This window comes from Pteropus alecto, unplaced genomic scaffold, assembly GCF_000325575.1.
Source record: "Pteropus alecto unplaced genomic scaffold, ASM32557v1 scaffold68, whole genome shotgun sequence".
Lineage (NCBI taxonomy): Eukaryota > Metazoa > Chordata > Mammalia > Chiroptera > Pteropodidae > Pteropus > Pteropus alecto.
Genome location: NW_006441386.1, coordinates 8,700,504 through 8,726,130, shown reverse-complemented (window position 1 = coordinate 8,726,130; position 25,627 = coordinate 8,700,504). Strand labels below are relative to the sequence as shown.

At 48.5% G+C, this 25,627-nt stretch overlaps 1 protein-coding gene across 1 annotated transcript in view; it reads left to right on the top strand.

Annotated features, from left to right (window-relative positions):
• Positions 1-7,070, top strand: part of MUC3A (mucin 3A, cell surface associated) — a 16,557-nt gene extending 9,487 nt beyond the window's left edge. The window contains exons 4-15 of the mRNA XM_015594586.1: positions 3-1,089; positions 1,792-2,753; positions 2,841-3,029; positions 3,962-4,077; positions 4,187-4,245; positions 4,839-4,987; positions 5,384-5,449; positions 5,798-5,960; positions 6,152-6,328; positions 6,415-6,506; positions 6,788-6,840; positions 7,029-7,070. Of these exons, the coding sequence (XP_015450072.1) occupies positions 3-1,089; positions 1,792-2,753; positions 2,841-3,029; positions 3,962-4,077; positions 4,187-4,245; positions 4,839-4,987; positions 5,384-5,449; positions 5,798-5,960; positions 6,152-6,328; positions 6,415-6,506; positions 6,788-6,840; positions 7,029-7,070 (3,155 nt within the window). The remainder of the gene's footprint in view (positions 1-2; positions 1,090-1,791; positions 2,754-2,840; positions 3,030-3,961; positions 4,078-4,186; positions 4,246-4,838; positions 4,988-5,383; positions 5,450-5,797; positions 5,961-6,151; positions 6,329-6,414; positions 6,507-6,787; positions 6,841-7,028) is intronic.
• The last annotated feature ends 18,557 nt before the right edge of the window (positions 7,071-25,627 follow it).

The window sequence follows — 25,627 nt, the reverse complement described above, 5'->3', positions numbered from 1 at the left end:
AGGTACCACGGGGTATCCGACTGACATGAATGAGCTCACCTCAACCCTCACCCCGTCCAGTATGTCAGGAACCCCCACAAATATCTTCACATCATTCCCCACCACCACCAATACAAAAACAACACTCAGTGAGACTACAACCTCAGTCAGCACGCCTACTCAAGAAAACACACTCACAGTCACCCAGAGCAGTCCAACTCCATCCCTCCCTACAAGCAGTCTAGTGACATCTGCAGGTGCCACAGCCAGCAGCAGTACCATGACCACTCAGACACTGAGTCCCACCTCACCTGCAACGAGCCCTACACCGCTGCACACAAACGCCGAATCCACCGTGGCATCCACTATAACGGTTTCGTACACGACAGCCACGAGCACAGAAACACCGTCCTCCACTGCAGCCACTACACAGACGGGCAAGACGACAGACACACCTTCTCATGCCACATCCACCCTGAAAACAACTCCTAGTCCCACTGGTGATTCCTCTGCAGTGTCTCTCACAACAGAGCTAACGTCTACTCCCCCATTGACATTTTCGATAACTCCCACAAACGCTGTCAGTTCCCCCACTTCTATCATTTCTATTCCAGTGACCACCCTTACCTTGACATCAACCACCAGTGTGCCTCTGACCTATCCACCTTTCTCTACCACACAGCCGGGTGACACTAGGATGACAACCACAATCCCCGTGTCCACCTTGATCAACTCAGTCCCTTCTACGACGTCAATGTACAGCCGTGTCCCTCCCACTACTCATGTCAGCATGACCACAACAGAGATTGGTACTCACACTGACACTTCGACATCTGCCACCTCGATCACAGCAACATCCTCTGCTCGCCACACTACGGAAAGGGTCATGACTTCTACCACTGACATGGCAACAACCCCCTCCCCGGCCAGAACACAACATACTCTGGCCGTCACCTCTTCAAATAGCTACTCCACCGCCATTACACCCTCATCTACACTGTGGCCAGTTTCCTCCACCAATGCGAAAACAACACTTAGTGTGACGACAGCTACTCCACCGCCATTACTCCCTCATCTACACAGAGGCCAGTTCCCTCTACTCCTGGCACGGTGCGGACATCAACAACCAGAATCCCATCACATGTTAGTACAGAAATCCCTACCATTCACAGTCTTCCAGAGCAGTCCAACTCCATCCCTCCCTACAAGCAGTCTAGTCACATCTGCAGGCTCCACAGCCAGCAGCAGTACCATGACCACTCAGACACTGAGTCCCAGCTCACCTGCAACGAGCCCTACACCAATCCACACAAATACTAAATCCACCGTGGCATCCAATATGGCGTTTCCATACACATCAGCCACAAGCACACAAACACTGTCCTTCACTGCAGCCACTACCCAAACAGGGAAGATGACAGACACTACCTACTGTGACGTGTCCACCTTGAAAACCACGGTTAATCCTATCAGTGATGACTCTGCCAAGTCTCTCACAACACAGCTGTCATCTACTCTCTCAATGACATTCTCAATAACTCCCAGAACTACAAGCAACCTTGGGTCTTCTACTACCACTAGGGACTTCGCCTCAATAGTCACACCTTTTTCTACCACACAGACGGATCACTCAACCATAACATTCACAACCAACTCCATTACCTCACTCCCTTCTACTACAGCAACACTTACCTCTCCATCTCTTTGTAGCACTGTCCTCACAGGCAGAAAAGAAATCACTAATCTTACCCATGTTTCACAGTCTATCTTGAACAGATACAGTAATTTTTCCAATCTTTCAATTTTTCGAAGAACCAAGAGTGGTACCACAACAATGGCAATGAGCCCTTACCAGACAACACTGCAAAGTACTTCAAGTGTTTCTCCCACACCTTTTCCTTCCATACTGGGTACATCTACAAATGCAATAATCTCTTCCTTTAGTACTGTTATCTTCTCTTCATTATCCACAATAATAACGTCTCCTTTTTTCTCTTCCATCAGTGAAAATTCCATGCTCACTAATACCACTAACCTTTTTCCTACCTCCCTATATTCTTTTAGTACACAAAATCCAGCCACTCCTGTCACTACTTTTCCTACTCCTTTTTCATCTGAAACTACAAGAACTTCTCCAAGTTTGTCTTCTCTAACTTCCTCTTCTACTAAAACAACCGCCACTCTTGCTATTTCCTCCATTACCCCATGTCCAGAATCTATATCCATTACAATAGTTCCTACTTCTCCCATCACTCCATGTATAGAAATTGATCCAAATAGTAAAGTTACTTCTACACCTACTATCCCATTATCATTCTTTACCTCTACTACTGAGATGGCCACCACCCCTTCTATTTACACCAGTATGACAACTGTATTTCCCACACATACAGACACTTCCACTTTGGTTCTAGAAACTGACCCCACCAACATCATATCTGATGTTCCTAGTTCTCTCAGCACTGGGACTTTCCCCATTAACACAGTTTTGACAAGCACACAAGGAACCAGCAGTGAGACCTCGATAAGCACCTACTCTGTAACCACCCCACATGTGCCCAGCTTCACTAGCCTCCCAGCGACCGTGAAACCAAGTAGCAGCCTTCCAACTGCCACGACGACTTCAAGCAAATTGACAAGCACCACTCCGGTCACCACCAGAGCTCCAGAGAAATCAGTGGCCACCACTCAGACTCCCGCCAATTTTTTGTCATCCAGGACAACTTCGACCACTACTCAGATGATCACACAGTCTAGATTGACCACCACTCCAGGTTGGACCTCCTCCCTCCCCTGCTAAATTCCCATGTCACCAATGTCAGACCCTATTCTGAACTTCTCTTTCTTCCTATGCTTCCCAGGCACCTGTGACAATGGTGGGACCTGGATACAGGACCGCTGCCTTTGCCCCTCGGGGTTCTCTGGGGACCGTTGTGAGCTCCAGAGGAGCATGTGCCAAAATGGGGGTCAGTGGGATGGCCTCAAGTGTCGCTGTTCCAAAAATTTCTATGGCTCCCGCTGTGAGTTTGCTGTGGACCAGGTGGAACTGGGTGAGTTCCCAGGGCTCTGCTCTCTGTTTGGCCTGGAGATACCCAGGCAGTTTTATCCAATCCTTCTCTCCTTACCTTCTCTCCCGTGCCTTCCCTTATCCCATCTTATGCCTCCTCTCCACACTCACCTCCAGGAGGTGGCTAGGACCACATTCCTTCTCAGGCTTCCTTCCAGTCTTGGTTGCTTGTAGCTCTATTTGTTTCTAATTGCTGCTGTAACAAACTACCACAAATTTAGCAACTGAAACAACACAAATTTCTTATCTTAAAGTTCTGTATAAGAAGTCCAATGTAGGTCTTGCTGGGTTAAAATCAAGGTGTCAGCAGGGCTGTGTTCCTTTTCGGAGAATCCATTTCTTTACCCTTTCCAGCTTCTGATGCTTTTCACATTCTTTGTCTTGAGGCCCCCTCTCTCTACATTCAAAGCTAGCAACACTGCATCTCTGTGCCTCTTCTCTGTACTCACATCTTCCTCTGACTGATTCTGACTTTTCTACTTCTCTATTCTACTGTTAAGGACCTTGTGATTATATTGGGCCAACTGGATAGTACATGTTAATTTCCCCATAGTAAAGTCAGTGACTAGCAGTCTTAATTACCTCTGAAACTTTGGTTCCTCCTTGCCCTGTAGTAACATATTCACAGATTCTGGGGATTAAGACATAGGTATCTTTAGAGACCAATATTTTGCCTCCCACTGGGGCAGACAAGGGAGAGACCGTAGGCCTGGCTCTGTACACCCAGACTCCATTCTCTCCCTCATCTCAGGACAACTCATCCCAGAATTCCTGCCCCTCTCCTTCCTGCTATTTAGTCAGTCCTCAGGGGACATGGAGAGGAGCCATGGGAGGATCCTCTGGGTTGGGGTGGTGGTGGTGATGTCAGACAGGAGTGGATGGTAAAGTGACCAGAACAGGACATGCTGTATGCAGACACAGTGGATGCTGAAGTGGGCATGGAGGTGTCTGTCCAACAAGATTTCACCTCAGAGCTCAATGACAACACTTCAGAGGCCTACATGGATTTCAGCAAAACCTTCCGAAATCAGGTGAGGAGGAAAGGGACTCAAGGGTCCTCCCCTGGAACTGAACTTGGGCTCCTGGGTGCCCTCAGGTCTGGAGGTTCAAACATAAGCCCAGGGATCCTTGGCATTTCAGATGCAGAAGATTTACCAAAATGTGCAGGGGTTCAAGGATGTGGAGATTCTGTCCTTAAGGTAGGAGACATTTTGGGGGCAGTGGAGGTAGTGTTAGATGGGGGAAGGGGGTTCAAAGAAAGACTGGAGAAGTTCTTGCTTTTGGAATCATCAGATTTCATAAAGGGGGTGGAGGGAGTATGCAAGGGAAGCACTCCATGCAATCAATTTCTGGGGTCATTTCTTTGTAAGAAGGATGCAACTCGTTTTTAAGTGCATTGGAAGGAGAGGGATTATATGGGACATACAGCAAGATGGTGCCTGTGAGGTGGTGGGAAGCCTGGTGTCTGGACTGCAGCTGGTTTCTCTCTGGCTGGTACCTGGTCTGTTTGGTGAGTCAGCATGAGTGAGGCAGAGAGCCTGGTTTGGTAACAGCTTGAGGCAATGCAAAAGAACAGTAATCATTCTTTGTCCCAACTTCCCAGGCTAATGACCTCAGGGATGCTGGCAGCCCTTTCTGAACATAACGTGTCTGGAATCCCAATCATTGCCTCTGCCCCTCTTCCCCAAACACCCACTCACCTGTGGTTGATTCTGGAGATGCCCTACTAAGAATCTATGCGCCCCAGGCCTGGGTACCTTTTAAGGACCTCTCACCCCCTCAAACCCCTCAGGAATGGCAGTATTGTGGTGGACTATCTGGTTCTGCTGGAGTTGCCCTTCAGTGCCCAGATGGAGAACACGTATGAAAATGTGAAGATGACCCTGAAGAAGGAGCTCCAGAATGTCAGCGAGGACCAGGATAGCTGCCAGAATAACCAGGGTGAATAGCAGTTGGGGGCCTTGGGCTGGGGGTCACAGCTACCATCCCAACCTTCTCTAGCTCAGATAGGGGCCTCCTGGGTTTAAGTACCAGTCTTGTGGAGGTTAGAAGGAGCAACACAGGTCCACAGACAACTGAGTTAAGGTTGGGGCTAAGGAGGGGCTGGGTGCTGGGGAAGAGACCCCTATGACAGTTCTCAAGGTTTCCAGGATGACTGAGGATCCCTAATTATTTGGGAGAGATGAGTGAGGCCAAAAGAGCCATCCCTTGAGCCCATTCATGTCTCCTCCATACTAACAGAGCTCTGGATTCCCCGCACTGTGCTTGCCCTGCTTCCCTGGCCCTGACCCCGTGACACCCCCTAACCCAATTCCACCTGTACTTGTGTCCCTCCAGTCCTGTGTTTTAAGCCTGACTCCATCAAGGTGAACAACAACACCAGGACTGAGCTGACTCCGGAAGGTGAGGGGAGGGCAAAGGGCTAAGTGGTCCAAGGAGGCCATGGCTCCTCCCAACCAGAGACATCTCTGCCCGTTGAAATTCCCTGGGGAGGAGGGGGAGATATTTTGGGGTGGCAAGCGATGTGGCCCAGCAGGGCTGCCCTTCCTGGGGGCAGCAAGGAAGGTGAGGAGAGGGTGAGGGTCCTGGGGATTTGTCCTCTCCTCATCTAATTCCAGTGTCTACCACATGACCCGCCCCCCCCACCCCGGAAATGTAGCCCTCCGCATCCATTTTCAGAGTCATTAAAACCAGGCCCCTGAGTAGAGTGGATGAAGTTGTTCTCTTTGCAACCCCTTACCCTCTCCCTAGCCCTCTGTCGTCGCGCTGCTCCTCAGGGTTATGAGGATTTCTATTTCCCCTTGGTGGAGGAGAACCAGCTCCGTTGCGTCACCAATTGCACATCCGGTGTGGATGGCGCCATTGACTGTAACCAGGGCCAGTGCTTTCTGGAGAGGAGCGGTCCCTCTTGCCGGTGAGGCCCCGCTCATACAGGGATCCCCTGCACCACCTCACCCAGGCCTCCCCTATTGACGCCCCGCCCACTAGCCCTAAGGTGGAGCCCCGTCCACCTGCCTGCACGGTGGGAGGTCCAGGTGCACAAGTGGACCTCCCAGGGTTGGCGGGGGATAGTGAGAGTGTGTGACTTGTGCCCTCCTCCTCCAGCTGCTTTTCCACAGACACGTACTGGTTCTCCGGACCTCGCTGTGAGGTGGCCATCGCCTGGAAAGCCTTGGTGGGGGGCCTAGTGGGGGCCGCTGCACTGCTGCTGCTGCTGCTGGCACTCAGCGTCTTCGTCGTGCGCTCACGCTCACGTAGGAAGAACGACCAAGGCAGAGGCAGGTGAGTGTTCTGGGGTTGCGGATGAGGGCGGTAAAGGGGTCTCAGACTGCAAGGCCCTGCCCTGACCACATGGCGCCACGAACCAGGTCCTGGGACGACGACAAGAAATGGTTCGAGATGTGGGATGAGAACACCGTGGGGACTTTTACAAACTCGGGCTTTGAGGACGACAGAACAGGTAAGTCTTGCCTTCCTGGGAAGAGGGGCAAGGGCTTCCCTGGCACCACTGTGGCCTGGATAGGACCCAATGACCTCCCTTGCCTAGGACAGGTATATATCTCCGTCAGGGGAGCTTAAGTCGTGCTTGCCCATGCCCCTCCTGAGGAAGGCCAATGTCCTGCACAGGCCATTCCCACAGGGCAGGCACAGGGGCACAGGAGCACCCTGAACCTTGCCTAACTCATGTTTCCTTCCTTCCCCCTGTTTTTCTCTCTTCCTTTCTCTTTTCTCATTTTCTAGTCAAGGAGGAAAACTTCCATGTAGCCTTGGAGAATGTGGACACCAGTATGAGGGTGAGGGGGCAAAAGGGGATGGATGGTAAAGAGCTCTCCCAGATCCAGCTCCACATATCACTGCCTCCCCCCTCCCCGCCCAATTCCCCGCAGCAGGCTGAGCTAGGACCAGAAGACAGTGACCTCCCAGTCAGCCTGAGCAGGATGGCTCCCTCTTCTCACTCCCTTTCTCAAACACTCTGTGGCAGGTATACACCCAGAGACCTGAGGTGGCCATGTCCTCACCGTGAGCCCTGCACTACCCTCTCTACCCTGCTCTGGACGTCGGGAAGGAACCATCTACACTGTGTTCATTTTGAGAGATGGTCTAGGTCTTTCTCCCAACTTGGGTGAACCCCCCCTGGAGATCCAGTTCAGTTCCAGGTTCTTCAAATGTGAGACTTTGGGCAAGTCAGTAACGTCTCTGAACCTGTAAAATGAGTATAGCATACTCATTCTGATATCTTGTACAGTTATTGTGAAAACCAGAAGTGTTCAGTCAGTTCTCTATCCTAGCTCACCTTCCTGTGTCAGCCCTCCTGCTTTGATGGCCTCTCTCAGATCCCCTGTCCCCACACCCTTCATGGGTCTCAGGCCTTAGTCTCAACTTTTCTGTGTGCATCCCTACTGCCTATTCCTCATCCTACACCTAGAGTCAGCCCACAGCCCATCCCAGCCTCTTACCCTCTCCTTATGTAACTCCCTGCCGTACTCCTTGTTCCCATTCCTTAAATCTTCTTACCCTCTGAACCCACTTCTTAAATTATGCCTCCCTCACCTCCCTCAGTGTTTGTACTCTTTTCTTCCCCAACCTTGTATCCTCAGACCTAAATCCTTACTCCCCACTCCAATGCCTCAGTCTTAAATCCTCTTTCCTCCCCGACATCCCTGTCCCTAGCTAGGTACAGATGCCCTCTGCATTTTAGGGTTGCCACTGTGTTCCCTAGGCCCTGGTCCTCCATTCTGAGGCACCATCCCTTCCTCTCATCCCCAAAGGCCCTGGATTGCTGTGGGTGCGAGGGTGTGGGATGTGGGTTTCTCCAGGTCCTCCAGGATGAGAGGAAGTAGGGCCCTGAGGTAGAGAAGCTTCTCAGCCTCCTCCCCCTCATTCCTCTTACTCTCCTTCCCCTCCCTACTGCCTCACCCCCCTTCTATCCCCTTCCCTGCCTCTCCTCCTCACCCTCTTCCCACTCTCGCCCCTTTCCCAGAAGTAACCTCTGAGGCCAGAAGCCCCCAACCTCCTGGGCAGGAAGGTCTCTTTTGGGGATAGGAAGTCTGTGAGTGTCCAGTTCTCCCATATGAACACAATATAACATTTATTGTAAAAGAAGCTGCTCTGTGTCTTTCTCATTCTCACTTCCTGGTGCCTCCACTTGGTTGGAGAACAGAGACATCTGGAGGAGATGTGGTAGGGGAGCCTGGGAATGCTAGTTCCTTCCAGCCAGGAAGGAAGGGGTCTGTGGGCAGCCCTTAGAGGCCTTTACTGTCCTCATAGGGAACATAGAGATTGAGGGGATCATTTTCTGAGGGAGCGGCCTGGGGGTGAGAGCCTCTTGATCAACAGCAGGTGGAGGCATGTTAGGTTTGTCATCTGTGCCCTTCCCTTCTTAATATCAGGAGCTTGGGGCTGGGTCAGGTGGGGAGTAGCCCAGGCTGGGTCAGCTGCTATTTGCACTGATGGATATGATATGCTGGGCCTCCCCCCAAATCCTGAGCCTTGAGCCTCCCCAAACCTGGGGGGAGACACACTCACACGAGGGACTACTGTGTTTAGGGCTTGGGACCTCCCGTTCCCACTATTCTGTGCAGCAGACCTGCTAGACTAGAGCTGAGGGTAGTTGGAGGTGACAGTGTGAGGTCCTTTGGGTGGGGGTTTGGGAAAAGCCCCTGGGACCTTTGCTCAGGACCAGAGGGACTGGCAGTGGCCAGGGGTAGAAAGCAGGATCGTACAGACTCAGGTGTAAATAGAGCCTCACTCAGGAAGGGGTGGGTGGTCGGAGGCCTGGTAGAAAGAACATGTATGTGGTTGTGCAGGAGAACTGAGGCATATGAGTGCCTAGAAGGTAAGGGGATGTGTATCAGGTAGGTGTGAGGTTCAATGGGGAAAGTACAGTGGTGAGGGAGGATCTTTGGATGACAGGAACATTAAAGTCACCAAAAGACCTCCATGGGTGAGTCATCCCTGCCATGACAAGTCTGAAGAGAGGCACTGAGAGCCATCTTGACATGAAGCCATCAGGATCCAGTCAGGGATCCAACTCCCCTGGTAATGGAGAAGATGGTTCCATTTGATGATGGGCTATGGGGGCACCGAGATAGATGGTCCTAAATTCTGTGTGACTGGGGGTGGCAGGGCCTCTTTTTGCTGGTTGACTATGACCTCCAAGTGGGCCTGTTGAAGTTGGGGTGATCATGTAGTTTCTGGGTAGAGCTGATCTGGAGGCCTGGGGCTCAGGAGGGAGCACAGGAATACAATTCATTCTCCATAAGCTGCAGGGGCTGCAAAGTCCAGACAATGCCGGGATCAACTGAGGGTTGGTACCTGTATCCTGTTTTGTGCATATGAAGTTCCAAAGTGCTCAAAGTAAGGGTGGCGGAGCAGGGTTCCTCAGGAAGGCAGTGGGGGACAGTGGGGGAGACTGTTCTGGAGGGGTTGGGACAGGAGCTGGAAGGGGTCAGAGCTCTGCAGCCTAGAAAGGTGAAGGTGGAGGTGGAACTGATGAACAAGTACAAAATTGGGAAGAGTGTGGTGAGGGTGAGAACAGATTTGTTCACAGTTGACAAAAGGGTAACTGTGTTTTGTAAATTTAGAGCAGTTAAAAGGAAGTGCTGTTTTATACAGAGAGTAATAAACTTACTCATTCAGTAAACACAAGAGGCCTGGCTCAGCCTGGCCAGGTGCTTGGTGCTCTGGATGAGGCAGGATGAATACACCAGTTTATAATCAAGTTTTTTTTTTTTTTTATAGGAACATGGGAATAATGCAGAAATAACTACAATCCAAGCCTAGTGAGGCTCCAAGAGGGGTCCAGGATGATGGAGTGTAGAGATGGGTCTCAGGGCTGCTCCTGCCTAGGCTGATCTCAGAGGCTACAGGGAGAGGTGGTATTAGAGTTTGATATCAGGGAGGAAGTATTAATAGTTACTCAAGGCCTTAGACAAATTCAGAACTGACAAAGCCATACGTTGCTATAGAGAGAATCAGAACATTGATTAAAAAATTCCCTGGGGTACAGCGAATTGAGAAGCCACACTGACTCTGTAGTCTGGTTACTATATGAATCATCAAAATTGCTAATGTTTATTGAAGGTCTGCTATATGCAAGACGTTGTTCTAAATGATGACTATGATCACATTTAACTTTCCCAAAAACTTAGGAGGAAGAGCTCTTATTGATTTCTGTATTATACATTAGATTTATTCTATGGGCAGTTCATATTTTAATGGCTGATCAGTATTCCATTCTATGAAATGTCATAGTCACCTAACTAGTCTCCCATTCTTTGATTCTTGGACACCTTACTTTTTCACTATAACAAATAATATAATAAACATTCTCTTTAAAAAATTTTTAATCTCCATCAGATTATTTTAGGAACAGTAACTAGAAATGGAATAATTAAAATGGTGTGACTCTATGGTTCCTGATTCATATTTTCAAATCATCCTCTAGAAATATGATACTAAGTTAATGTCCAATGGCATCACATGAGACTGCCCCAATAAACAATAGCTATTATTATAATCTAACATCACTGAGGAGGTGCAATTTCATAGATAAAAATAAATGGTATCTTGCTTTGTTTTGAATTTCTTTGCTTACTGGTGAAGTTGATTTACTATTTTCTTCTCATAGGGGTGTTGGCCATTTGAGTTTCTCTCTTTGGGGAATGTCTGTGCCTTTCTTTGCTCAGCTTCCCAGGGGAGCGTCCCTGACTCTGGAGGTTGACTTTGAGAAGGACAGCCTCGCTTGCTCTGCCATATCCTTTGGGGATGCCGTTGCCACCAGAATCTTAGACTAGGAGGGGTCTGAAGCTCTTCACCCAGGCCATTGTTCTGGGGAGCATTTCCTTGTCTCTCCCAGGAGTGAGTGAAAGCATTGGGCACAGAAGGGATTGCCTGCCTGGAGAGTGGGGGGTGAAGCAGAGCCTTTAGCTTGGGGCTTCCACTTAGACAGTGAGCAGGGAAGAATAGCAGAAGTGAGGAGAAGGATGAGTGGGAGGCGGTAGTGTCTTGGGACCTGAAGGAGACAAGAGATTTCAGAGGAGAAAAGGCAGCGGGATGAAATGGATAAGGAACCGGGCCCTCATTGCTCGTAGGTGTGGCCTGAGAGGCAACTGTCCTAGAGATGTGGGTGGTTAAGGACATACTAAGTGGCAACGAAATGGAATAAGTGGTATAAATCCAGAAATAAAGACAAAAGAGAGCAGGATGTCCAGAGTCCTGGCCTTCATTGAGGCCCTGGGTGGCCCACTATGTTGCTGCCATGCCCTCACTGATCTCCCTATCTCTGCCCTCATTGCCCCTTCAGTCCAGGGCTCTGCTTCTAAGGCACAGTTGTGATCATGGTATTTTGCTGGACATTCTTAACTGCCCCTCAGCCAAGTCCAGAGCTGGCTTCGCATCCACCTCGCCAACTTTTCGTCTGTCCCTGCTCATCTTTCAGTGTTCAGCTGCACCCCAAGCACACACACTGGGCCTCTACATGTGCTGCTCCCTCAGCTTGAAAAAATTTTTCCTCTTCTCTACTCTCCAAACCCTTTTCTTGTGGTAAAAGTAAAAGCCACCTTTAGATTGTGCTTGAATTTTAACTTATGAGCTGGCTGAACTGGGAAAGTATTTAACCCTCCGAACCTCGGTTCATGTGTAAAACAAAAATATTAATGTCAACCTCACATGATTACATTAGATAACTAAGAGAAAGTGTTTGGCAGAATTTCCAGTATTTGTTTACTCATTTACTTCAGAAGTGCTCATTGAGCACTTGCTCTGGATCAGGCTGAACAGGGCAGGAATGTTCTCTCCTCTCACAGAGACTCTGTTCTCAGAGAGGGGTGAAGGTACTCCATAGGCAATGACATTCACAGCCATCGAGTTACAGTCATTGAGTACAATGAGGCAAGTACAAGAATCTGATAGGTGGCCAATTAGTGCCACCTCTCCACGCCCCTATTCATTCTTTGTGATTCAGTTAGGGGCATGATCATAAACTGCCTTTATATGCCTTTTCATTGTTTTACTTTTCTACTTTTATAACTTAAAAAGTCCAATAAAATCTATAATGCCTAAATTCACAATCTCTTTTTAAAGAATGGAAAATGAAAGCTCAGACATCACTTTCTTTTTGAAACTTTCATCAACAAGAAAGGCAGAGGGGCTATTCCTTCCCTACTCCCAGCCCCATTGGCTCCCACTCTCCCTTCACATGGGCCTCAACTATCTCCACATAGCATTGGGGGCTAGGAGCTTCGTGAGGCGTGGTAGCTCATTTATCTTTGATCTCCATTGCTGGCATGGTCCTGGTGGTCACACGTAACTGTTATTGGCTAAAAGCCTGGACAGGTAGGCTGCAGAGCTGAGAAGTGGTTTTCCTGTGAGTGTACAAAGGCAGGGAAATTGACGACTGTGGTTGCCTCTGGGTGAGATACAGAGGGAGCTTCCAAGAGGCATGTGGAGGAAGCGCCTTCAGAAGCCAGGAGGGCAGAGTAGCCCTTTGGCTCAAGGGATGGACAAGCAGGAGGAGAAGGCAGCTCTGAAGTTCTACTGCCTGGCCTGGGTTTACTCCAAGCCCTGCCACCCTCTGCTTTGAGTTGACCAGAGGCCCTCAGTGCTCTTTCTCTCTGATCCTCTTTATATCCATGATTCAAAGATGCCTTCACCTTCATCCTTGGCAGCCTCCCCAACTCAGCCTCTCTGTTTCCACCATGCTGAATTAGAACAAACCTAACTTGGAGGCAAAAAGATTGGGCAACCAATCTGGCTTACAACCAGACAATCTTTTCAGTTTTTTTCATTAATTTAGAATTCCAAAAATCTTAGGCATTATCACACTTTCCACCTGAACTGCATTAATCAACCATTTTATGGTGTTCTTCCCCTAATGTTTTGACTGTGGTCTGCAAAGCCAAAGATCTAGAATCGTTGATGTGGATGACATGGCTTGACTAATTATTCACTCTCTACCTACCCTGGCCTTCAGACCTGGTCAGGCTCCTGGTCTTGCCCAGTGATTGTCTCTTTCAGGACCCTGTGAAAATGGGGGCATCTGGGAAAATAAAGAATGCCACTGTCCTGACGGCCTCCGTGGTTCCTTCTGCCAGGGGCCAAGGTTCATTCTCTTAAGAGGTGAGAAAGATGCAACTCCAGGGCATCCTTGGGGAGGAGTGGGGTCTGACAGGAGGGACAAGAGGCCACATGCCCTGCCCTCTCAAGAAAGTCCCCTATACACCATCCTGTGGAATTTCTAATAACCCATAGGTTTATGGCACTATTGTCACAATGATTCTTTCCTTACTGGATCTTATTTATCTCATTGTCAGGATGAAGAGAAGCCAGGGATTATAGTCCCATCTTACATAGGAAAAGAGAGTCCTACATGTGCAGTCATGTGTTCTAAATGGTACAGAAATTACAGAAGAAGCCCTTCAGTCCCTGGGTGTAGGCCAACCTCTCACTATTAGGCAACTGTAGCCTATTGAGTGGGCCGTGGGACCCAGGGTGGAGGAGGAGCTCACTTGGGTAGGTTGTGAGGGCCACAAGATGCCCAGATATAGGTGGGAGTATTCTAGAGACAGTGACTAGCCCTTGTATAAGTGTGTCTGGAGACAAAGGACAGAGAATCAATTATGCGTGGCAATATGCCTTTCCTACTCCTCCTGGCTTGATGAGAACTGCTAGGATAGAGGGAAGTCTCAGAGGTAAAGGAGGATGAGTAAGAGACACTTGTCAGACTAATTATCAACCAGGTGATGGAAGGTGAGTGTGGTCTACAAATCATAGATGTGAAGTGCAAAAGGAATGTGCATGGGGCATTAGTGTGAGTACAACTATTTGCTCGAATTTATGCCAGAGTGCCCAAGTAAATGGGCATGTCCCAGAGTGCTTAGGGAGGAATGTGCAGGCAATATTAGGCAGGAGTGTGTGTGTGTGTGTGTGTATATTGTATATACATACATATATATATATATGCATATATGTATATATGTATGTATACATACACACCACCATACAGATTTGTCAAAATTCATTGTCATACTACTAGCAAATCATCAATCACAATCCTCTTCCAAATTATCTAGTGATACCTTGCCCTCTACACAAACTGGTAAACTGTCCAAATCTACAGGTTCCTCTGACACTTCCTCTACCCCTGAAAAGTAAAGCCTTGTTTCAGTATCATGGTCTGACCAGCTTTCTCCCAGCCAGGATAGGAGAGAATGCCACTAAACTCAATGACAAATTCACTGATCACAGCATCATCTCTGATTTTTCTCAACTCACAGTCATCATCAATCACTCTTACTGAGAATGTGTCCACATCAAGTTCCAGTGACTCCTTTACCTCTTCTGGTGATGAAAGACCATCAGCCATATCTACCACTGTGGAATCCATGGTCTCTACAACCATCTCAGAGTCATCTAAACACACAGTCTCTTCTTACAATACAAGTTCTTCTACTCCCTCAAGTCCTGACATATTTTTTTTTTTTACCAATTCCTTGACCACTAAACACAGTGCTACAACTCACACTGGATTACCCTCTGCCTTCATTTGTCCAAATCAACCTTTCCCTCTGGAATTTTGTCTACTACAGATGATGGAAGTGCTTCATCCTCTTCAAGTCCTAGTCATGTATTTACTACCCATGCTGTCTCAGTATGGAAAACCAAAATTCTCATGGACCTATCCACTGTCTTTATAAGCATCCCTGATTCATCAAAACATACTGCTACCTCGGATAGCACTGTTACCAAAGAAGATAGAATTTTTGGTTCCATGTCAAGCCTAGGTGAATTCTTTACCACTTCTGGTGGACTAATAACATCTTTTCCTCAAGGACTCACTGTATACACAACCAGCTCAGACATGTCCACACCAGCATTTTATAATTATTCTTCCTATAACACAGACAATGCAAGTCCTGCTTCACCATCTCAGCCACTACTGCAGTCTCAGAAGAAACAGACATGACTCTCACAGAGGAGCCAACCAGCTACACCACTGTTTCTGATTTGTCCAAATCATCTGTTTTCTCTGAAACCTCCTTTACAAGGTCTGAAGGATCTTCCACTACAGATGGGTATCAAGAAACACCCACATCCTTTACTGCAGAATCCGCTGTGTCCACAATCTTCTCAGATTCATCAAATCCAATAGTTCCATATGATACCTTCTATACTACTCAGAACGTAAGTCATTTTTTCCCATCTGGTCCTAGTGATTTCATTTCCACCAGTGTGATCACTGGGCAAACATCCACAGCCTTTCTTGAAGCATCCACTGTCTACACAGCCATATCTGATTTGCTTCACCTCAGTGGTTCAGCTATCACCTTCTCTACCACTGTCAATGGAAGTCCTGTTTTCACATCAAGCTCTGGTGAATTGTCCTCTACCACTTTTGTCTCTAGACAAACAACCACAGTTTTCATGGAAAAGCTAACTCTCTATGCCACCATTTCTAATTTGTCCAGTTCTACAGTTTCTATTGACATTTTCTCTACCACTCCTAGTGGTGGTCCTGCATTCTCATCAGGTTCTGCCTTGTTGCCTTCCACTACCATCACCACCTTCACCGAGGAATCCAGTGGCTTCACCACTACTATTCATTCCTCCAGCACGACTGATTCATCTGATGTCCCTGATACCACAGCAGATCTAAGTCCATTATCCTCATCGAACCCCATCCATTCTTCTACTTGCCCAGTCACCTCTGGACAAATGTTCACCACCTTGGGTGAGGATTCTACTCTCCTTGTTATTAGCAGTGATTATGTCAAATGGATGATTTCTACTTCCATCCCCTCTGCCGCAGGTAACACTAGTCCATCAGCTTTTAATTTCTCCTCTACAACTAGAGACACCTCTCGGCTGACAGCCATCACCCTCAGGGGAGGATCTACAATTTTTCAAAGCAGCTCAGTGTCATCTGACAACCACAGAACCACAGTCTCTGTACTCCGTTAGCCTCAACTGTCCCTGGCTTCTCCTCCAGGTCAGTCTCTGACTTCTTCAGCCATTACAACTTCTGGTTTTTCTCCTTCTGTGTCTTCCATTTCACTTGGTTCAACCATACTCCATTTCTTGAGTTCAATTCCACTTCAACTCTCCATCCCCTGTTCACTAACACCCTCCCAATTGGAGTGATGACCCACTCTCCAGCTGTGACACCAAGTAAATTTCCTTGTATTTCATGTTGTGGGCCTCTCCTGTTCATCTTCCCTCTTCAGCTAATCAGCCTTGATCTCTTTGTGATCTTGTTCTACCCTTCCAGCACCTTCTTGTTGTCAATGCACATTGTTCCACAGATGGATGTTTCTCTCTTTTGATTTGTAGGGCTCTTATTTCCTTTGGTAATCCTCTTTCAGCTCTTATTTCCTACTCCCTGTTGTCCCTTCTCCTTTCCCCACTATCTCCTGGGGATTGAGATGGTAACAGAGGGGTCTTGGTTGCTTCATGGTCACCTGGCCTCATCTTCCTCTTTTAGTAAAATGTCTGAATTATGGGACCTAGAATAGGTGCCAGTGTTTTTGTCCCTATGCTTCTATGGTGATCTCTGTGCATTCTACCCCTCCACAGAGCAGTGCTTGAATGGGACTACCTGGAATGGAAAAGAGTGTGCCTGTCCCCAAGGCTTCTTTGGTTACTGATGTCTATACCTCGTGGATTTCTTTTTCCTAGGTAATGACCTTTTCTGACATCTGTAGATTGTCCTTACACTCCTTAACCCCTTAAAATTGGATGATAGCACTGGAAGGATCATCTGCTATCACTGCTTCATTGTGCAGGTCGAGGAGAAAATGTGACTTTTGACCAGGCCAGAACACAGGTAGAACATGGACCTTCTGCCTCACCCTTCATGGTCCTTTCCATTAGCTCACATGCCCCTCTTATCAGGTTGTTTCCATTTCAACCCTTCCTGGAGCCCTCCACTTAGCTCTTTCTGAGTCGTGATCCTGGCCACTAGCTCTTCACCATATTCAGAGACAAGGGGCAGAGGTTTCATTGACTCTTACCTGCCTCTTGAATTTCCATCGTCTCTCCTACCCACCATGAGACTAATAGGTAGAAAACTGACCAATCTTGGAAGACATTACTGGAAGGTGACTGTCTCATGTATAACAATGCCTGTTCCCCAATATTCTAGAAAAAATCAATGCCACTTTAAGTGTGAGAGTGAAAGTGAATAACATATCCTTCCAGGCATACTGGAACTTCGTTCAACTATTCAAGAGTCTGGTAAGAGCAGGGGAAGGCCAGATTTTCTAGTGTGGATGCCTGATGTTAGAGGAGATTCAAAAGTTCATCCTAACTTACTGTTCCAAGATTTTTCAGCTCCTGGGTCCTTTCGATCTACCCAAGTTCTCAGAGAGGGTCTTCAGAGAGCTTCCTTCTTTGAGCCCTACCCGACCCACATCCTGGCAGTGGGTGTATCTCTGTGATTCCCATCCTTCTTTCCAATGGGTTAATACATAGCTCCCTAGAGAAAGAGGGCCCTGGGGCTGCCCCTGAGATATGAAATAGGGGCTGCTGCATATTCCAGGCCTGTATGAGCTCAGCTGCTTCATTTCTTTCAAATCAATAAAGCTTACATGGACAATGACTTCCCCAAATTCAAAGATGTGATCATTAGAAAACTGCTGTTATGTGAGGGGGGTAGATTTATAGACCTTGAAAAGTGCCCCCTCTCTTCCCTGCTTCTTTCTTCCTCCTATCTTGAATGGTTACAGTATCAGTACCTGGCTGGGCCAGAGGGGCCCCCATCTCTGAGACAACACCTGAGGGCTCTGAAACTACTCATTCATTCATTCATTCATTCATTCATCATTCATCCATTCAACAATCTTGTATTGAAAGCCTATTCTATGCTGTGCACTGGGGACAGTGGTACCAGTCTTCATGGAGCTTAGAGTGACAGAACACAGGTAGCAAAACGGCTCTGCAAACTGGTTAGAATTATGGTAGGGGACACAGAGGGTACAATGGGTAAGGTCCCAGATGTGAGCTTGGTGAGGAGGAGGGAAATCTTCCTGGAAAGAATGACAGCTAGGTTTGAAGGATGAGGAGGAATGAGCCAAGTAGAGGGAAAGGAAGAGGAGAGTGTTATAGCAGAGAGAATCCATGATGAGGAGCCCAGAAGCGAGAGAGAGGAGGGCAGTTTCCAGGAACACAAAGAACAGTTGGATGCTTGAGGACAAAGTGTCATGGTGGGAGAGAGGGTTGAAAAGATGACTTCTACCAAGTTATTTAGGCTTCGATCATCAGCAGTTTTGGCTCACGTGAGATAGTATCTGATTTGCACTGCAGAGAGTTCAGTCTGGCTGCTGAAATAGGTGAATAGGGCATGAAGTCATGGTGGCCTGGACCAGAGAGATGACAAAAAATGGAAGAAAAGTAATCCTGCATGAGAGGTCTTTAGGTGGGCAGGACCAGCAGATTGTAAAGATTTGGTGGGCAGGAGGAGAGGAGAAATGACATGACATCAGATTTCTGGAGTACTGAGAGTGTGGGGTGCCATTTGCTGAGATGAGGAATGTAAGGAGCAGTAGGATGGAGAAAAAAGATGATGAATTCAGTGTGGGCCATGTCAAGTCTCAAGTGTCCAGGGCCCAGACATGTAGAGTAGTTGAGTGACAGTGCAGCTGGCAGTCAAACATGTGATAGAAAGTGTCTGAGTGTAGACACTGGCATTGGCATCCCTGAATGGATGTTGCTTGAAGCCTTGGGAGTAGACCAGATGGCTCAGGGATGGTCCCAGCATAGGAGTGGGATGTCTCACTCCCATTTCCCAGGAAATAAACCTGGGAAGCACCAGCATCTAAGGGGTAAGTAGGAGAAACAGAGCTCCCAAAGAAGAGAGGAAAGAAGCAGACAAAGGAATAGGAAGGGTGCCTGAAGGTTGTCATGTCCCAGCAGCCAGGGGAAGAAAGAATTTCAGGAAGAAGGGAGATCCACACAGTCAAGAACCCATGGTGTTCCATGGTTCAGGGTCCTCCACCCCCACTCCTCGAGGATCATCACCATTGTCTCCATCTCCATTTTGGCTCAGGATATTTTTGGTTTCAATCCTCCAGGGTCCTGCTCCTGACTTCTCTGTCACAATGGCTATGATTGCTGACTGATCTTGTCTCAAGATCTCACTCCTCAGCAGCATCACTGGCCATCTAATAAGAAGCTTCTAGGTTGGGATCCTATGTTTCTAAAGTGACTTCATGTTTCTTAATTTCCATAAGCTCATTTATTTGGTTTCCAAAACATAATCCAAGATCCTCTATTTTTAATTTTTTAATTTAAAATATTTTTGTTGGGGTAAAATATGCATAACAAAATTTGTCATTAATAATTGAATTAACCATTTTAAGTATACAGTTCAATGGCACTAAATACATTCATATTGTTCTGCAGTCACCAGCACCATCCATCTTCAGAACTTTCCACCATCCCAAATTGAAATTCTATACCCCTTATGCACTAACTCTCCTTTGACCCCGATCCCACTTCTGGCACCCAATTTTCTACTTTCTGTTTCTATAAATTTGTCTACTTTAGGTACCTCATATAAATACACATACAGTATTTGTCTTGTGACTGATTGGCTTACTCTACTTCGTATAATGTCCTCAAGGTTTATCCATGCAGCATATGTCAGAATTACCTTCCTTTTAAAAGCTGAATAATATACTTATAGACCTTTATGAATATACCACATTTTGTTTACCCATTCATCCATTTATGGACACTTGTGTTGCTTTCATGTTTTAGCTATTGCAAATAATGCTGTTAAAAACACAGGTGTACAAATATCTCTTTGAATCCCTGCTTTCAATTCTTTTCTATATATCTAGAAGTAGAATTGCTAGATAATATGGTAGCACTATTCTCAATTTTTTTGAAGATCCTCCATACTATTTTAGGTTGTGGCTGTGCCGTTTTACATTCCCACCAACAGTGCACAAGGGTTCAATTTCTCCACATCTTCACTCAAGAGCTTCCAGTTTTAGAGATGAATTTTACCTGTTGGTGTTTATTGTGATCACTGATATTTTGGGATCTTAGATCATTTTACTCTGAGGCTTCTCTCTAGGTTGTTAACTGCTGGAAGGAAGAGTCTTTAGTCTCTCCTGCCTCCGAGTCATTTAGCTAATTGTCTTTAACCACCCCTCTTGCTTCTTGGGTCCCCCTTGGTAGGAGAGTGGGTGACACGGAGTGACTGATGAACCACCAACTCCTGGTTTTAGCAATGGCAGTGTTGTGGTGGAACATGGAGGACACTTCAGAAGTGCCCACTATAGTGTCCTGGAGAACACTCTATACTTCAGAGTTTCAGGAACTGTTTGCAAATGTCACTAAGATCATAAAGGCCAAGATTATAAATGAAACCAAAAGCTACCCAGTGATTCTGAAGAGTGCAAAGGTAAGCCCAAATTTTCTGCTTGATGTTGTTGGTGGGGAAAGGATGGGAGGGGTCCCTTTTAGGGAGGTCTCAGCCTCATCACCTGCCGCCTTCTCCCATCTCTCCTCTCTTCTGGAACTCCAGACGCTTCCTTATAGGGATCCAGAAGCCAGGCCTAGTGCCTTCCTCAGACTCTACCATGCTCCCAGCAGCCCCTCCCAGTCCCAGGCTGAGGTTTCATCAGTCTTGATGTCCCCATTCGAGCTTGCTCACAGGCCCAGCTGCATCTAGGGTTGGGCCAAGACCCTAGTAGTCTTGGCTCAACATGGAGGGTATGGTATAGAAGAAAGGGGAGGCTGGCTCCCCCCAGGGGACAGAAGGCAGTATTTCTGTTTTGTTCTTTTTCACCACCCTTGGCCTCCTCCCTAGTTCTGTGCTTCAGTGAGGAGGTCACCACCGAGATCGCAAAGCTAGGCTTTGACCTGAAGGGTAAGCAGCTCTGTGGAGTGGTGGGCATGGTGGGTGGGCAGAGTGTGTTTGCAAACATGGGGTCAGTGGGCACATTAACTAGGCCGATGCTTGCTGTCCACTCCTTACCCCCAAAGCAATGTACTCAGAATGTGGCAAAGGACTATGTCCAATTTTGCTGTGGATAAGGTAGATAGGAAGCTGGATTGTGTGACCAAGTGCACCTTGTGGACAAAGTGAAAACTGAACTATCACTAGGCCAAGTGCCAGCTACAGCAAAGTAGCCCCTGCTGGCTGTAAGTGCCTGGCCCCTTTAAGCCCAGTGCCCACCTTCTCTGGTGGTAAGGCCACACCACCCCCCACATTCATCCAAGGGGGAAGAGTAGGGCAGAGCTTGCAAGGCACCACCTCCCCCGTCTTCTACATACTTCTTTCCCATACCTGGGTCTCCCATCACCCTCACCCCCAACAGAGGGAGGGGAGCACAGATTTTAGACTTGAGCATCCTAGGACTGAGAACCCCCTTCCTGAGAAAATTCCAGTTATTTCCAAATCTATATCTATATGTCTGTATCTATCATTCATTGCCCTATGTCATCCCAGCCATGGTGCCATTGTCACCTTTAGCTATAGCTGGGCAGTAAGTTCAGGAGACTATAAATTAAAGTACAAAATATAAGACATGATAACAGGCTCATCAAGGTGCCAGCTAGTTAGAGATTAGATGGGTGAACAATGTGTCTAAGACAAGGCACCTGACACTCTCAGATTTTGAATTCCTGATCTGCAGTCCTAGGGTCTCCCCAGGAGGAGGGAGTCAGGGAGGGTGCCCAGAGCCTGCTCTTGAAAGGAGAGCTGGTTTCTTGTGCTTTGACACTGATTTTTTTCTTTTGGGAGACTAGGGTATGAGGGATGCCAGTGGGCTGGCCTGAGCTCGTGTGCATGTCCTCGGATGTCCATCCTCAGGCACACACTGGTACTGAGGAGAGACCTGTGAACTGAGTGTCAGCAAGAACATGGTATATGGGAGTATGGGAGCCATGCTGGTACTGCTGGTGGTTGTGGTGGTTGTCCTGAACATCTTCTTCAGCCAATCCCAGAGGAAACTGCACAGGTGAGCTCTAGGGCCAGGCCCGGAGAAGGGACCACAGTCAGAATATACCTTGGCTCTGCTCCTTCTAGTAGCTGGATATCAGCCAAAGGCCAACAGAGACCCAGCCCCTCCCAGCTCTGAGTACAACAAAGGGCAGCCTCCTAGTCTGATAAGGCATATCTATTTGGCAGAGAAATGGAAACTAACACTTATGTACTGTAACTGGATGATGTAATGAAATTACCTGGTGTTTGGAATCACCTTGGCTGCCAGAGCAACAATTGTACTGGGACACGGGGAATGCTCTGTCTGGTGTCACTTTTCCCAGCTGTAAAATGGATAAGACCCACCTGAGAAGGTTGCCATGAAATGCCGCCCAGCACAGACCCTCTCCAGCAGCTGGCAAAGAGAACTGCTCTGACTTTAGTGCAATGCTTCCATCTCACAGATAAAGAAACTGAAGCCCACTGAGGGCAATGAAGGAGGGGGTAGGCCACGGTGATGTCCCTAAGCACACTCTTTGTTTTAGACAGCCCCTCCCTGACTCAAGGCTTGGCAATGGGCAGCCCTTCTGGAAGCCAAGTGTCAGGTCCCACTGAGGCCCCTCCCATACCTCCCTGCCACCAGCTGCTCACTACGTTTCTGTCGGTAGGCAAGAATATAACATGTCTCAAGAGTGGCAAAGAGAAGACATCTTGGCAGTTTCCAGAACACAGGCATCTGGGAAGTTACTTCTTGTCTGGTGCAAGGGTAGGGGCAAAACTGGAGGGTGGAAAAAGACCAAGAAGGCACTGTGGCCAGAACTGGTGTGGCTGAGGGTGACCCACATTCAGTCAGCTCATCCCACATCTGCTGTGACAGTCAGCTCCTCTGCAGCCTCCTGACCTGGAGCCCCCAGGGGCAGTCCCCATCTTTTCTTGGCTCCTCCAGTCTGTATGCGGCCCACACTCACCATTTTCCTGCCTCCATACCTTCAAGCTACTGCACTGCTGTCCGGAAGGTTCCCTTTACTGGAGTCTCTACACCCTACAACCCCACTCTGTTTCCAAGATCATGTTTAAACACTGCCCTTCCATAGAGCCTCCCAAGTGTTCAGCCTCCTCTGGCTCCCAGTGACCCTGGAGGCCTCAGGCCCAGCTGCTGTGGAAAACCATCATGTCACATCTGTCCACCCCATTCCCTCCCCTGCGCAAACCCTGCCTCTCCAGTTCTTCCTGAAACTCACTATGGAAGGGCTGCAGGGAAGGCTGAGAGCTGGCTCCTGCCCACTGGAGACCATCTCTGGTGAGGGCATCAGACACACATAGTGAGTGGGCTGATAGGGTTGTGCCCAGAGGTCTGCCTGGCCCAACCTGGGCAGAGCGGGTGTTGCCCGATTCTCTGATTCACTGTAGACCTGGGACAGTGCTACCTACGAGCTGGTGAGTAAGCTGTGTGCTTCTCGCTTCCATGAACGAAGAGCCCAGTGAGGAGCAAGGAAAGGGTTTTCCAGGCAGGGATCACTGCTTGAAAAAAGGCATGGAGGTGAGGAGTGTGATTTATTTGGAGATGTAGGCAGGCCAGTGGACATGAGTTTGGCAGAGCCAGGTCATGGCGATCTCTGTGGGCTGTGATGGAGGTCCCCCCTGGAAGGGCTTTAATAGAGGGGCCCAGATGTGTACTTTATGCAGCTCACTCAGGTGGATTTGAGGGAACAGTAAAGCAGGGATATAAAAGAGGTGGCTCTGCATTAATGCAGGCGAGTGACGATGAGGCTGAGCAAAAGCAGTGGGGACAGGGAGGAGTTTAGATGCCAGTGAGCTGGGCAGGGTTTGTTGCTTACAGGCTAGGGGAAAGAGAAGGCCTGGATTGGAGGGGCATTGCCTGAGAAGGGGGCAAGAGGGAGAAGCAGCATGTGGGGCACGCTCAGTTGAGGGACTGGTAGAGGCTGGCAGAGGATGAGGTGCCACAAGCTCTAGCCTATCTGAAACTTGGGGAGAGGCCTGTGGCTTGCGAGCAGAATGTGACTATGGGAAGAGAGGAGGATGCAGGCAGGGCTCTGGGGATGACTTTGAAGTAGGTGGAGAAGGAATGTTCAGGAAGGCAGAGGAGGAAGTTACCTGCAAGATTGGGGAAGTGGGTGCTTAACATGGGCCAACTTAAATGAGATTTCAGGCACAGCTGGTTTTTGCCTGCCCTGGTTACTGTTGCTATAAGTGAATGTGCACTGGTGACCCCTGAGTGGTTCCTTCCTCTTTCTCTACCCTAACCTCAGTCACCTCCGCACCCACCAATGGCTCATGTTTGCCATGGCCATGACTTTTGACCTCAAGACATGTCAGGGAGCTGCTGCTCTGGTTCCCTCCTGTCTCTGCTTACACTGGGCCAGTTCCTCAGACTCTGGATTTGTCAAGATCCACCTCATAGATAAGCTGCAATGGTGGAAGGTTGAATGGGCTGTGGGATATGCAGTTTAGGGCAGATACAGGACTGACTCTTCAAACCTTTTCTTTTTACTGAAAAAAAAAATCCCCCCTCCCTGTGTCTCTCCAGCCTCCCCCAGGCTCACTCTCATCCCCAGTACCTGTACCCACAGATCAGAATCTGAAGAATGACAAATTCAGCCTTGAAAATGCCTACATCCACTTTCAGCCTTCTCTGGAGGACATTGACCCCATCACAGAGGTGACTCAGGGGCCCAACCCCAGCTAGGGGCTACTCCCATTTCCCCAACCCTGCCGCCTGCCTCCCTGGAGCTTCTGGAGAAGGATAGGACATACCCGGCCTAGAGGCAGGTCACTCCCACTAGTCATTGCTGTAGGTCCCCTCTCTCTCACTCACCAGCTCCACATTCAGAGGCCCAGGGTGGTGACAACTGCTCAATGAGTGAGACAAGGGCTCCCAACCCTCACCCCGATGTAGATGACAAGACAGCGGCAGAGAGCCCACCACAGGTCAAGAAAAAACAGATGTCAGGGCCCAAGATGGTCAGCTCAGTGCTGGTGGGCTTGGCCTCAACTCCTTCTCTGAGGCCCTCTCTCCTTCCTCGCTCTCCATTCAGGAGTCCTAAGGCTGCTCCATCCACAGTGACTGTCCACTCTGGAATTTCCCTACCAATAAAAGAGCAAGTCTAAAGAGCAGAGTATGGTGTGTTTCCTTCCTTCCCCGCAGGGGCCTGATGGGAAGGTCCTTCTTGGGGAGGTCGCTCCTCCCTGGGTTGGGTGCCAAATCAATACATAGAATGAATGCTCTTGGCTTCTTTCCTGTGCCCACATGCAGAACACAGACCCCCTCTCCTGCTCCAGGCCAGGCAGGGCCAGGCCCACCTCTGTCTGAGGTCCCTGCAGCAGACAAGCCTAGGTTTGGGTCCTGGGGAGGGAAGTGGACTGCTGGCCCAGGAAGTCTAAGGTGAGAGCAAAGGAGTGAGCACTTGGTTCTGCTGACGTTGAAGAGGTGCCAGGATCACTCCAGATGGCCATGGGGGCCTGTGCTCATGTGCCAACCCATAGATTTTTAAACCCTCAGACTCAAGAACTCTCGGCCATCCCAGGTGGTGTGGCCATGACCTGTACCCCATGTCCTGGGGGCTTACCCACAGGTGCAGTAAAGAGGGCTGAGCAGAGGGGATGGAGGGTCTTCCCACCAGGGGTTGGAG